This window comes from Halichoeres trimaculatus, unplaced genomic scaffold, assembly GCF_033239565.1.
Source record: "Halichoeres trimaculatus isolate MK-OKI-2021-1 unplaced genomic scaffold, fHalTri1.1 fHalTri1_scaffold_21, whole genome shotgun sequence".
In the NCBI taxonomy this organism is placed as follows: Eukaryota; Metazoa; Chordata; class Actinopteri; order Labriformes; family Labridae; genus Halichoeres; species Halichoeres trimaculatus.
This window is the reverse complement of record NW_027437199.1, coordinates 16,314,578-16,328,815: the sequence shown is the minus strand read 5'-3', so window position 1 is coordinate 16,328,815 and position 14,238 is coordinate 16,314,578. Positions and strand designations below refer to the sequence as shown.

Sequence of the window (14,238 nt, the reverse complement as noted above, 5' to 3'; positions counted from 1 at the left end):
TTGATCTGTTTGCCGTGACAGAATGAAGACGCATTGCAGACGCATTCGGTGTATTTTCGCCGTTTCACACAATACAGACTTAACAGGATGCAAACATGGAGAATTAGTGCGAGGAGGCTGGGGTGGAGGAGGTGACACTTCAAAACAGTAGCATAGTTGGTTAGAATAGAAGTAGCAGGGACGTGTAAGCGTGGAGATGTCCTGCATAAACTTGCGCAAACTTTATAGTTGGCAACACTGTCAAAAAAATATCCTGTCTAAGTATTTTTTTCCAAACTCATTCAAACATAAAAGCAATCTCAGTGCATTTATTGGTTTAGTTGATCATTTATCTGCTGGAATAAATATCAGCATTTATCAGTGAAACACCAACCTGTAACTACATCAAAAACAAAAATCTTGCCAAAATCAACACTGAAAGCATCTGATCCCCAAACAAGAACAACAGAAACTATTTTGACCAAAATGTCTTCACATTGAACAGCATAAACTTTTAAAAAGCTCAGATAAACTATACAACATAGAAGTTTTTTCTAAGTTCATCATTGCACATGAATGCACACTTTGAGTTTGTATGTAATGAATCTAGATTACATCATCATTCGGCTATTTAGCTCTTTCTCTGAAGTCTCTCTGTGCGATGCTTGTAACACGACCTACAGATAAATGTGTGGGCTCTGTCCTGCAAGACAAACTTGTGTGTCGTTGATCAAGTCCATACATTCACATGTCAAAACATCTAATCTATTGTGAGAACATTAGTGCTCTCTGCAATATACATTTCCACTAATCCCTCTAGCAACTGACGTACGGGATTAAATTACCATCAGTCAATCCAGCTTTTGATCATTCCACACATGCAGAAAAGATGATACTTTGTCAGGGTTACAGTCGGCTCCAGGCTAATTCGATGGAATGTGTCACCTGCTCAGCAAATCACTGGGCTTTACTGACACTGTAGGTACACAAACATCCTCCACTTTCATGTTTTTTACATTCAGAAGAGAACAGTAATATACCATGAGACAGAAAGAAATTAATCTGTCAGTTCCATGGCAACAAATATGATGTATCAAACAATAAGCAAAATATAATAATCTCCCATGCCTAAAAAATAACTTATGTCAGCACTGCAGTTGCTTCCACACTACTTCCCCGCTGAGATAAACAAGTGAAGGAGTGATCCACTAAAATTTGAGATGATGTGTAGTTTGGGTTAGCATTAAGCCATGAAACAAGTGCTGAAATACAACGCTGAAGTCTTGAATCAGGGAGCTGATGCTACAACACAGGTTACAAACCCAAAGTGCCACAAAAGTTAGAAAAGGACAACATTTTAGCTTTGGCAGGCTAATAAATAAGGCTAGCACATCTAATACTTGATATCTGGACACTGTACAGTAGCAAAACAAAAATCAAGCCAGAAAACCTCATATGAATATAAATGTAAACATAAAAACTAGATAAAAAATTTAGGATATACATGTCGTAAAAGGTATTGTTATATCATTTCCTGTCTACAGGCTTTGGAAGTTAGTTGTAAATTAACACTGGAAACTGACAGCAGTGTAAGCTCTTCTAATACTGTATAATATTACACTACAGTGAACTCATGAGCTGAGTTATTAAATAACCCCCGAGTCTCTCCTGAAGTCAGACAAAGAAAAAAGCAACAAGACTATCGTGGGAATGTTTAAAGAAAAATCAGACACTGTGACTGAAATAATCTAAGATATCCACTACATACAGGAGAATAATATGGTATGTTTGCAGAAGGATCCCTGTAGAGTAAGCCCACCCTACATGAAATTAACAGAAGCTGTTGACGTTTTAATTTCTGCAACTTCTTGTAAGAAAGTTAAACAATACGGCAGAGTGAAAATGTAAGAAACAAAGGTGATTCTGATTTTTTGATGCAAAAAAACTGACATTACTACAAAAATGTCATCAGTTGGATTTCAAGGTCAGTGGGTTTGGAGGCAGCAGAGCAGATGAGGAAGTTGAATTCCTTACCATGTTGTAGTAATGAAGCTGGACAGAGTGCCACTGGCCGTCACTGACCCCACCTGGTATGAAGGGAGACACTGTGGTCTTCGTTTCTCCTGGATGATGGAGAAAAACGAGAAAAAGAAAGGAAGGTTAAAAAATAAAAAGATGAAGGGAGATTTACATAGATGTACAGACAAAGGACAGTGTAGGGTAAAACTGTATGGGGAATAGTGACATAAAATGACAGTGTGAAGATGGGGTGAGGGTGAGTCAGAGTGGAAAACAACCAAGGCTGCAGCCTAGGGGCCCCACATGTGCAGGGGCCCCTAGGCTCCAGGGGCTTGATTTGTATCCTAGGTGATCCCAGCCTGATTCTCTCTCAGCTCTTCCAAACAGCAAGAAACATTTATCATTATTTGTTCAATTTAATCATTTTAATTATTTCTATTTCATCAATTATTTTCAACCAAAGAAAAAATATGTCATTTATTTTTTTTATATTGACTGTTTAGTGTCAGTTTGCTGTTATTTATGCATAATACGCATGCATTTTCTTTTAATCAAAGTTTAAAAAATAAGTTATTCAATGTTTTTATGTTGACAGTGTTTACTGCCAGCTTAAAGCAAACAAAAATAAATATTTATACTGTTATCAAGAGGTCTGTTGTTTACATAGGCGATGTGTAAAGCATCTATTGTGCTTGTTTTGGGATTGTTTTCTTAAAGCTGATCGCTTATTTCTATCGCAAGATCTGGCAGCATTGCCTGGAGCATGTGCCTGTGGGATAGCATGAACTATAGGAAAGGGGCCCCACAAAATAATAGTCTAGGGGCCCATGACTACCCTAATCTTCATGTGGATGTTGGATCAATCATTAGAAGACAAATGAACAAAAGCACATATTTTTGGGGCTCCTCTGTGGAAATCCCAGCATTATTTGTTGATTAAATTCTGTCACTGATAAGATGTAATTTTTTTTCTTACCTTGAAGCAAATATAGGTTGTGTGAGTTAGGTTATGTTTCCAGTCTTTAATACCATATGGAAAACACTCTGATCCTTTTCTTTTCAGTTCTTTAACATTATAGCTTCAGGGTTTGAAACCCATGTGTTTGCATTATTGCAGGCTGGGGGAAAGAATTGTTTGACGAGACAGCGACTATATTGTTTAAAAGAAGTCACGATGTTAAGTACAATAAACAGCACATGACTCCTTGCATTTTGAATACTATTGTTTTATGTTGAGTTGTACCTTTGCTGGTATGTTTTAACTATGACCTGTTTTCATATGTTCTACAAACTAGCACAAGTCGTCATTTTTTTAAAGCTGTACTATGTAACCTCACTCAACAACCTCAGATCCATTTCAGCATAGACAAACAATACCATGATCATAAATAATACACTTTGAAAGCCAGCGTTAGCTCACGGTGTGAATGGCTTTGAGTGCAGAGAATATAGGGCACTAAATACACAGAGGGTTTTCTCTGTTTGTCAAAGATGGGAGTGGCCTGGTTAAGAATCCACCGCTCAGGAACTCAGTGAACAGCAACACCTATGAGTTACTGTATTAACATCTATATGTGCACAAGAAAGTCAGTGATGGGTCAGCTGTCTGGCATTTTAAAAACAGAAAAAAGGATTGGTGTATAACCATGCAGGATACTATATTACATATTGGTGATGGTACCCAAAAACTCCTGTTATCTTCCTTTATTTGGAACTTAGAGAAGTTTTGCACACCATCTGGAGTGCAGCATCAACAGTTCAGGTTTGTAGGCTGACTGACACATAACAAAAGAGTCATTATAAAAAAGAAATAGACTGATGTATCTGAGATGAACCCACTCCAAATGAGCGCCAACATGAACTGAAAATGCAGTGAAACAGTTCAATGACCTTTTAACCCGATTAGACAAACAGGGAGGATTAAGACTGCAGATAGTTTTCCTACCTATCCTCCTCATCATGACTCATAATTCGGGTAATTAAGTTTGATGAGTCATGCATGTATTATTAAATCATATTTCAGCTTTGAAGTTCTGCTCAAGGACTTTGCTTCCAAATTGGCTTCGCCCAACATAATCACACAAAACTGGATTCCTCACGGTGTGGTACCATGTGAAAGTGACAGCTACCTTTCTAAACATGATGTGTTTGATCTGCAACTCCAACTGTAACCAGTTTAAACATGGTCGAGGGTGTGTGTTTATGTGTGTTTGTGAGTTCATGCATGCCTGTGTGTGTGTGTGTGTGTGTGTGTGTGTGTGTGTGTGTGCATGTCTTCAGGTGCTTTGCTTTTCAAAAAAAAAAAATGTTGGGTCTGGAGTGATAGACTGTTCATGGTCTTTACCCTGTGTGTGTTTATCAGGTAGGTGATTTTTTTTTTGGCCAGTTCACTTTGTGTGCCATCATCAATCAGTGTGACAGCTCACTCTCAAAGGAAGCAGCTGCATCTAACATATCCCAACACACCTACCTACCGCCTCCTCTAACAACGAATACAAGCAGAAAACAAACAACTTCAAACTGCAGTCCATTTGGAAGACAGGTTTAAAAAACACAATCATTATCTTAAGAAAGAGCAATGGTTGAGAAAGCTCTAGATACAAGGCATTCTTACAATGTTATATTGTTGCTGATAGCAACAATAAGTATACTATATGTGGTCACAACCAGAGATAGACTGATACTGATTATGAGTAGGCAAGGAGGTCAATATCCAATATTTGAAGCTGATATTCATTTGCAGTCAAAGTGAAAATATTAGTGTAAAAAATTTTGAACAATACAAACTCCAACACTTAACTGTGATCAAATGCCTTCAAGCATATATTTATCAAACAGCTCCCAGGCTTAGCAGCATGTTTAATAAAGTTAAATCAAAACTTAAAAAACTAAATAGCTAAAGTTTTCTACTGTAAATAAAGTTTTCCAAAATTTTCTGTTTGACTTTACATGACTGATTTTAAATGTTTTGACCATCTTGGGCTTCCATAGTGTAGACAGGTAGAAATTATGTGCAGAGAAGCATCAGAGCCAAAACAACAAAGTCTTGAGTAGGATTCGTATCGGCTGTTGGATGCTGATATGCCCCAAAATGCCAAACATCAGCCCCGATAATTGGCCCAGCCGATGATTGGTCTATCCCTCGTCACAACTCTTTTATTGATATAAACACAGACACAGTATGAATCTTACCTCCTGAAAAGGTGAGCTGAATCTGTTCGTCAATAATTTCCAGAGCGATGAAGTCATGTTTCTCATTGAATCTGCCGTTGTAGAGAAGTAAAGCATTTCTTTCTCGCGTAGCAAACCTAGAAAAGAAAGGAGTCTTTATTAACTTTTTGATATTGTACATACATTGTAATCAAAAATCTTTCAGATTAACTTTTATTTTTGCAGTGGAGGCTTTGGCTTCTTCACTTTCAAAGCAAAGTCAGATTTAATATGAAGCAATGTTTTCTTTTCAGGTTTGTCAAAGATGTTCGGCTGAGTGGAGTTCAACTGTTGATCTCTGCAGTAGCTCAGGTTTCCTGTTAGCTTTCTAATACCTATCCAACTCAAACAGACTGAGACTGAGCACTGAATGAGCGTCCAGCAGTTGGCTTTACAATGAAAGGGAAGTGAAGCTCTTGAGGGACGGTCACTTGCAAAGGAAAGGCAACCTCTGAATACCTGATGATGCCTGCACATTTATCCTCCAGCGTAAGATGGAGAAAACTCCTGTTAATGAGCCACAACCTGCTCTAACAGGGTACAGAGTTCACACATGTAGCTGTGTGTGTGTGTTATTGATGCAAAGTGAGGGCAGTGGAGTCAGCCGGCAGATGCTGGGGAGGTCAGCAGGGCAGGAAGTCAGGCTGGTTGTAGCCAAACACTGATAAAATAAAGTCGTCACACAGCTTTTCCTGTTTTTAAACTTTTCTCACCGTCACCGTCTGAACTGGCATCCACAAACCTAGATTACCTTTCCACAGGTTTATATATATTTCTACAGAATTAAAGTGTTGGAAACTGGCAAAGCCATGGTTATTTTAAAGCAGAGTCACATCCTCTTCAGTTATTTCTGAATAACACAGTTAGATGGAGTTTTGTGAGGTTTTTCACACTGATGTATGTGTGTGAGCCTCGTGCACTGAGAGGAGACGACTAAGACACAATGGGAAAGTGTTTACGTGTCTTAGCATGCCCAAAGTGACACACTTTAACTAAGTAAAAAAAAACTGTTTGCTTGTGCAGCTTGGTCAAATGTAGTATGAATTAGCCAAAGCAACACCAAGAATTATCTGTTATCGTGTGCAGTATCAAATCAAAAGAGGGATCTTGTATTTGTCCTGTCTTTTTTTTCTCATCTGTTAAGGATACAGGAAAATAAAGTTTTTTTGTTTTTGAATTTTCAATCCAAAAAAGTTACATTTAACATGCTTAATACATGTAAAACAAGATAATTTTATGAATTCAATGTGATTAAAAAAGGTAATTAAATGTTAAATGGACCTATAAGTATGCTAATAAGCATACTGTTGCAAGAAAACTACAATCAACTGTGTATTTAGGGTACTTTTTTCTTCATAGATGAATCATTTTTTATTCAGAAATCATCTGATCAGCCTATTTTTATTTCTAGTAAGTAGCCATGTAATAAGCAAAGTTAATGTCCAGCTAGCAAATAATTTTATAAAACAGAATCTCTTTAGGATGTTAGGATCTTGTCTCGTTCCGCCAGGGTTTTATTTTGCATTTAGTTTGCTTAAAAGGTGGACGCACATGATGTCACAGCAAACAGAAGTCACTGCCGTTGTGCCCACTGAGTGGCAGAGAGGGGCAGAAGAGTGGCAGCGTTACCTTTAATGCCATCTAAAGTTAAGAGTAATATCAAAAAAGGGGAAGAGCTGTCGTGGGATTGATTGTAAGAACAGGTTTGAGAAGGAGTTGGAGCTATCTTTTTACAGGCTTCTGAAAGCCAAAGAGAAGCAGATGAATCGCTGCAGTTTGAAGAAGCTACTGGAATTGGAATCTTTGTAAAGCAAGCTTGACCAATAAAAGTGACAACTCCATACAAACTCTTAAAAGGTTTTGTTATTGAAAACTATTTAAACAGTTTTGACACAACTGTAAAGTCAGTCTAAACACCCTCATGTCTCACTTTCCAACCTTGAATATGAAAAACAGTGTGAGGGAATTAGCCAAGGAAGAGATAACGCCAAAAACACTGAAAAGCATTGGTTTAGCGTAACAATATAAAACATTTTAGCATCTGTAAAATGTGTAAAGCTGCTCCTTTGAATGAGAGAAACAAACTGGGTAACAGTTCACAAACAGTCATTAGTACTTTCGGGCTTTTCAAAAATGTTCATTAGATCCCCAACTCAATTGTGGGACGCAATCAAAGGGAAACTTGAGCTTCATATTTTCTCTGTTGGCAAAGTGTAACTTAAGTATTGATATCAGTCAATTAAAAACTTAGTTTTATTCCTAAGGTGAAGGCTTTGCATTTGTGTTTTGATGGTTTTGAAATCAGGTTCATATCATATATAAATGTCATGATGAGCAATTTCTGGCCACATCTGTTCATGGACCACTTGTTTTTTCGTAGCTCATACAGATCAATGTCAAGTTCAATTTTTCACATCATATTCTACCATTCTCTCCACTCTCGTTGTGTTTACTGCCACACTCCTAAATGTGAGTCAGGTTTGTTTTGCCACTCAGTCCAACTGAGAGGGGTGTGCCCCTGAGGGAAAGTGACATAAATGTGTACCCTTTGTATGGTTTATTTGAACCTAAGAAAAGTCCTCGGATTTATAAGAACATCGGCTGTTGATGACTTGTTGTCAAGAACGTCTCAGCTTAAGCATCTTCATGCCAAACATGAAGACAGTTATCGCGGCCACATTAGCTCGTATAAATTTAAGAAACTTGAATATCTCGGTCTACTTTAAATCTTTCAGCACACAACCAATAGTAGAGCTGAGTAGGCCTGAACAGCTGTCCATCACTTTAATCCTGCACTCAACTGTATCATTACATAGTTATTTGTAAATAAAGACAAGCACTTTGTCTTAATGTGTAGAGACATGAATCGGGGGGGGTGAAACAAAGAAAGAGACTCACATAAAGGAGACGGTGAAGTGGAATCTTTGCCGCAGGCCTCGAAAGGTAACGAAGGAGCGCCCAGGAAAGCTGCGAGTGGTCATCTCACAGTACGGCTTTTCGTACTCTCCCTCCGGACACTGGCAAAAGAAACCCCCTGCAAGACGGTTGACACACTTGCCGCCATTCTTGCACACGCCAGGTACACACCGGTCCAACGATCCATTCAGCTCACAGTGCTCACCTAGAGAGAAAAACAAAGAAAGGGTTTGAATAGGTGACACCATCAAACCAGGGTAGATACTCTCGGACTTGGTGGGCTTTTAATTTTGAAAGGTGTCTCATAAGGAAATTATAATTGCTTCAGTGCTTGTTAAGTGAATATTTTCACTTGCTGTTTTCTTTTCATTTAAATTCTTCCTGTTTGGGAACCAGTGATAATTTAAGCTCTGATCTCCTTTGCCATGGGTCAAACATCAGTAAACTAAATGGATGCATGGGTACCACCATGGGAAATGTCTCCCATGTGACCATGAGGCTCTTGTTTTGTATAGCTGGGGACTTGGATCTGGTTTCCTGCCACAGCTCATATAAATTCTTAAGCTAATACACCAGCAGCCCTCTTTCTGCAGTATTATTTATGATGCGTGTTTGTGCGTCCACTGCAGAGCTGTACATTAACTTGAATTCCAGACAAGATCCATCCACCTAGGACACACACAAACCCCTAGCATAACAGCCTGGAACCAGCTAATGGCTCTTCTCTCCTCAGCATAATCCTTTTTTCCAAGGCTGTATTATAAGGATCTGTTTCCCTGTAACGTAATGTAGGAAACCTTAGGAGGACAGAACGGGCCCCCTGTCATCAACCCTATTATGGCCCCTGGCTATCTGGAGTTGAACTGTGACCTTCAAAGACGGGATACAGGGATGAAGGTAAGGGGAAATATGATGGATGAGTGGAGAGGGTAGACGTGTGGAGTGGGGGACGACATGACCAATGATTGACAAAAGCAGGTATAATCAGGTAATTACATCAGATAAGATACAGGAAGAGGGGGAGGACAGGGGAGGAGAGGTAGAGGGCTTCAGGAGATGGGGAAGAGGAGGGGTGACAGCTGTCTGAGAACCTCCAAATTCTATTAGAGAGAGACAGCCAATCAAGTATCAGATGTACAAGGGGAAAGTATGGGGACTATCAATGACACAGTGAAATATTTGGAAAATGATTTCAATGGGAATGATGAAAGCTTCAGAAGCTTCCCATAAATTATACCTCATTTTGCTGTGCAGAATTACCAACTCTAGCTTCCAGGCAGAGGTCAGTTTCTTTGGGCTTTTTCTCCATCAGTGCAAAGAGCAGATTTTGGTTTTGTTATTTAACAAAAGAAAAGCTTTAGTGGTTGATTAATCAGTATTTCTTTTTAAAAATCTGTAAAGTCAAGCAGTGTTAAATGCATTTGAAATTAGTTGCAGATTTGTTAAAAAAGAAAAAGTTAATGGTATAACATGGTCTGCTCTCAATGTTTTAGATACTTAAAGGTATTGTCTCTGCTGTCTATGCTGCTTTACATTTAATAAATATTTTAAATGATTCCATAATCTTATTTTCCAGTGTATTATTTCTCTAAAACAGTGATAAAGGGAACACTAACCGATGGGTTGGGATGCTATTACATTAAAGTACCAGTGAAAAAAGCACGGATTACAGAGAGCCATGTTATCAGGACCAGTTAAACCAGAGCACAGAGGGCTTTGCCTTTGTGTGTCTGTCTTAAAAAAATCTCACATTCTCCAATAATAAGATTAAGTTTGAAGAAGGCTGCTGTGGTTTAAGTGAATGTGAAAGCTGAGATGGAAATGGTGTGTTCAGCATTCCATACATCTTAATGCAGCAAAAAACCTACTGTGTGTGTGCATGTGTGTGAGAAAGAATGTAAGTGTGTGTGTGTGTGTGAGCCTTTGTGCTTGTGTGGTGTGTATACAGGTGGCTATATCAACCTTACTACAATACTTTTTTCTTTCCTGAACTTGTGTAAACCACATTTCCTCAACAATAGGTGATGGAGCTTTCTCTGACAACCTGTCAGAGCAGCTTGGTTGTTTTACACTAATCACCACAGCCTTTTTAAGATCCACTATTATTTCTCACACACTTTTTAGGAGAATATTCTCTGTGGTTACTTCAATAAGAAAAGTTAAGTGTTAAGTATCTGTGCTGAGTCATAAGGTCGTTACAAGCTGCCGTGATGATAAAGGAGCTTTAGAACAGGACTACACTCACAACTGACCCATGGCAAAGTCCGGCCCTCAAATGCAATGAGCCAATCAGTGTGTATACCTATTCCCCTACACTTGGTCATTCCCTGCCTGGAAGTCCATTGAAATGCATTCCAAAAAGTCAGTTTATGTTTGGTTTTATGAAATTTTTCTTAGATTTTAAGTTTAAAAATCGTCAAATAGTGTTCATTGGGTACTTGCAACTCCAACACAAGGTACTCTGAGAAGCTGATTGATTGTTGTATTTTTTTACCCTTTCCTAAGCCATATCTCAATTGTGAAAAGTGTCTCCTTAGGATATAGCTGTGCGGTACACCACCACATCAACTCAACATGAATGACATAAACGAGGATGAATACATCTGTTCTAAGGTAAGTCAAGATTGCATTTGAAGCAACATATTGTCATTGTGCCAGAAAGAAATATAAAGTTATCTTGGAGATCCGTAGCGTTAGCTAAAGTTAGCCAAATGTTAGCTCCTAGCGGCATAGTTCATCGTGTCACTTTGTTCGTTGGGAGTTCATTAGCCTATTTTGTTCTTGTTTTTGTACTTTGGTGATCATACATCATTGTTAGCTGTTGTTAAAGGGCTCTAGTTGAACTAACGTTAGCTTCTGGGGCTTAGCTTCATTAGCTGATCTGTAATAGCAATGATAACGATGATTGCCAATGCTGAATGATTCAGTGTAAATACTGTGGCATCGAACTAACGGAGAGATACTCCTGATAAAGATGTTAAAAGGGAGGTTATATTTTTTTAAATTCTGAGCCAAAAACCTTAACTTCAGTGGTGATGGGGATGGCAACAAGATACAGCTTATCACTTTTGCACTGGGACCTGTAAATTTTGTCTTTTAATTGGATCTTTTCATCAACCTTCTCAACAATAAATGATTCATATATCCCTCCAATGTGTAGTTTAGATGCTTTTGACTTCTAGATGATCTGTGATCTTTCTGTCGCCAAGAATCAACAATAACATCCTGTGAAATGTCTCCTACTGTGACACCTGCCAGAGCGCCTGTCACTTCAGTTTCATCCTGAAAGACTCAAATGTACCTCAATGACTCCTTCAGCTGAAATTAACAATTTTGATTTTTTGTTCTAGACGACTCACCGGTGAAGTCCTCCAAGCACTCACAGGTGTACCCTCCCTCTCGACTGCGGCATCTTCCGTTGTTCTTGCAGGGTCCAGAGTAACACAGATCAATCTCTGTTTCACAGTAGTCTCCTGTGAACCCGATAGGACAGCGGCACCGCAGCCCGTTGATGGGGTGAATAGGCCGAAAAAGAACCGTGTCTGAGGCTATGAAGGGAGGGGAGCTGTCAAACTTCAGCACTGACACACACTTCATGTAGTTCTCACAGGGCTCCCGCAGGCAGATGTTGTCGTCAAACGGCAATACCTGGAAGAAACATCAAAATTTAGGAATTCAATAATTTTGTATGTGTGTTTGTCCTTTTGTAGGTGTGTTTATCTCTGTTTTACCTCCTGGGAGGATATAAGCCTGAGCAGAGTCCTGTTGAGGTAGATCTGCTCCTGCAGCTCCTCTGATGGAAAAAAGACCCCTTTACCCTGCAGACCTTCAGGCTGCAGAGCTGAAAATGTCACATTGAGAATGGAGCCTTGGACATCAGTATCATTTTGGATGTTGAAAACAAATACTGCTTCCCGTTTGGTGGACAGCACAGCTGCCACGCCTTCGAGAAAGAGATTGAGCAGAGGAGAGAGGAAGCGCTCCTGGGACATGTTCTCCAGGCGCACGGTGATGCTGTTGGTCAACATGTCGTCTGTTATGATGGTGACACGCAGCGTGCAGTGAGCGACAACACGGTGAAGGCCGTCTGAAAGAGGAAAGAAACATATTTGACTGTTAAACATCTGTATACAATGGTGGTTTAAAATGGCTGTGAAAAAAAAAACAGATGAATCAGTGGAAAAGGCAGTGGTGAGGAAGATCGGTTTGTTTACCAATCACCACAACACATTGCAAAAGCACTTAGTGTGACACCAGAACTATGAATTCAGTAAAAAAGGACAAGCATGGTGACTTTGTTCAGGACTTGCAGTGTAAAAGAGCTTCTGACACAGTTGGTGGTGGTACCCTTGCTCCTAACTGCACCTCTTTCAGGCCTGTAGATAGCCTACAGTGAGGAAGTTTTTCTTTTCTGCCATTATTCCCCTCCATGTAAAGAAAGTTGTTTCTCCATTTGATAAAATATTTATGAATGTCTCTCATTTATTTCAAATTGACATTTTAAGTGCATTTGTGTTACTAAAAGTCATTTTTTTCAGACTGTGGTATCCATCTGCAATCTTGATATGAAGTATAAATTAAGTAACAATATATGTTTTTCATTATTACAGTCACAAGGTAATCTCTCATCTTTCTTTATTTGTAAACTTTTGTGATGATAAAAGAAATTATTTTTATTTGAAGCTGATATATTTTTTTCTCTTTTTATTTGCTTTGACTCACAGCACAGTGCTAGAAAGGATTTAGTTAGAAACCCTGATATATATTTGATTTATGCTACAAAGTTGTGGAAATTTTTGTGGTTAAGTTTGGTAAAGTTTCCTGAAAATTTCCATTGAAATTTCTAGCCAAGGAATATTTAAATTTTCAGGGTTTTGTTAAGGGATGGGTACCAAATTAGGTACTTTTACAGGTACCGACCATATTCTGCCAAAGTACCGGGTACCGATTCATGCAAGATCAAAAGGTACCATGTTTAGGTACCTATACCCATCCTTGTGATTGGGAGGGAGAAGAAGAGTAGGCAATTTTCCATGCCGGCCATGAACACAGCACTGCATGGTTATACACTGAAGAATAAATATGTTATTTGTTATTAAGTTATATTATGTTATTAAACAAATTAATAATTTTTACCACATAAACACAAAAAAGTACAGAAAATTGGTACCATTGATTACTGATATGATTGCCAGGTACCCGGCATCAGTACTGTATCGTTTCACATGTGTAAGTACACATCTCTAGTTTTGTTACTGTCAACTTAAACATTTTTTTCTCAAAAATCCCAAGAAATTTCAAAAATTTCCTTTTTTTTTGTTAGAAACTCGAATAAGGTTTTTAAAAATAATCTTGGTTAAAAAAAACATGACTGAAGGCAAAGCCACCTGTTTACATGCGTTTAAACACTTTAAAGCTCATTTGGTCAGTCACTACTTCACCAGCCCACAGCATTTCCCCTGAGACCACATTTCTGGATTTAGAGTCTAGAAATTCTGTCCAGGTTAGTTTTGATGTTGGTACTGAGATGCTCACCCTCTGATACTGAGTTTGTTGCTGTGAGATTGATGTCATCAGATAGGCATTATGAATACTGGCTGAAATGAACTGCATTTCTTCTCTCCTCTCTTAATAATTCAATTCTTTTATTTGGGACACTTTGCCAATAGATTAGACTGGAACTGTTTGACAGTCAAAGTTAATTTCATGTGATTCAAGCGCCTGTTGGGAATAATTTCACAAGTCCAGGGCGTCTGCCCCCACGGAGGTCCCAGTCTGCTCTTATAGCTACTTCTGGCTCAAGTGTAAGCTCTTGTGCCTATATATGAAAGCAGGCTGCAGAGGACATGGGCTGGGTGAAATACAGCTAACAACAGGTGCAGAGGCCAGATGAAATTTGTAGGGGAGGGGGGCAATATTGCAGACACAAGGCAGGAAAATGGGTCAGATTGCAAAGCTTTGCTACACCATTCTGTCATTGGGTGGTGGAGTGGGGGTGACTTTCAAATCTGGATGAGGTCACTTCTCAGGACCCTCAACCCTCCTTTCAATGGGATCAGTATTAGAGAGTTGTGGAAAGGCTCACTCATCAGCTTAGCTTTGAATTAACCGCTA

The 14,238-nt window shown here is 38.9% G+C and overlaps 1 protein-coding gene across 2 annotated transcripts in view; it reads right to left on the bottom strand.

The window, feature by feature from the left end:
• Positions 1 to 14,238, bottom strand: part of celsr1a (cadherin EGF LAG seven-pass G-type receptor 1a) — an 81,207-nt gene that overhangs the window by 34,738 nt on the left and 32,231 nt on the right. For both annotated transcript variants that reach the window (XM_074698207.1, XM_074698208.1), the window contains exons 2-6: positions 11,856 to 12,211; positions 11,484 to 11,772; positions 8,107 to 8,329; positions 5,191 to 5,306; positions 2,014 to 2,102 (exon numbers count right to left, since the gene is read on the bottom strand). In XM_074698207.1, coding sequence (XP_074554308.1) covers positions 2,014 to 2,102; positions 5,191 to 5,306; positions 8,107 to 8,329; positions 11,484 to 11,772; positions 11,856 to 12,211 — 1,073 coding nt within the window. The remainder of the gene's footprint in view (positions 1 to 2,013; positions 2,103 to 5,190; positions 5,307 to 8,106; positions 8,330 to 11,483; positions 11,773 to 11,855; positions 12,212 to 14,238) is intronic.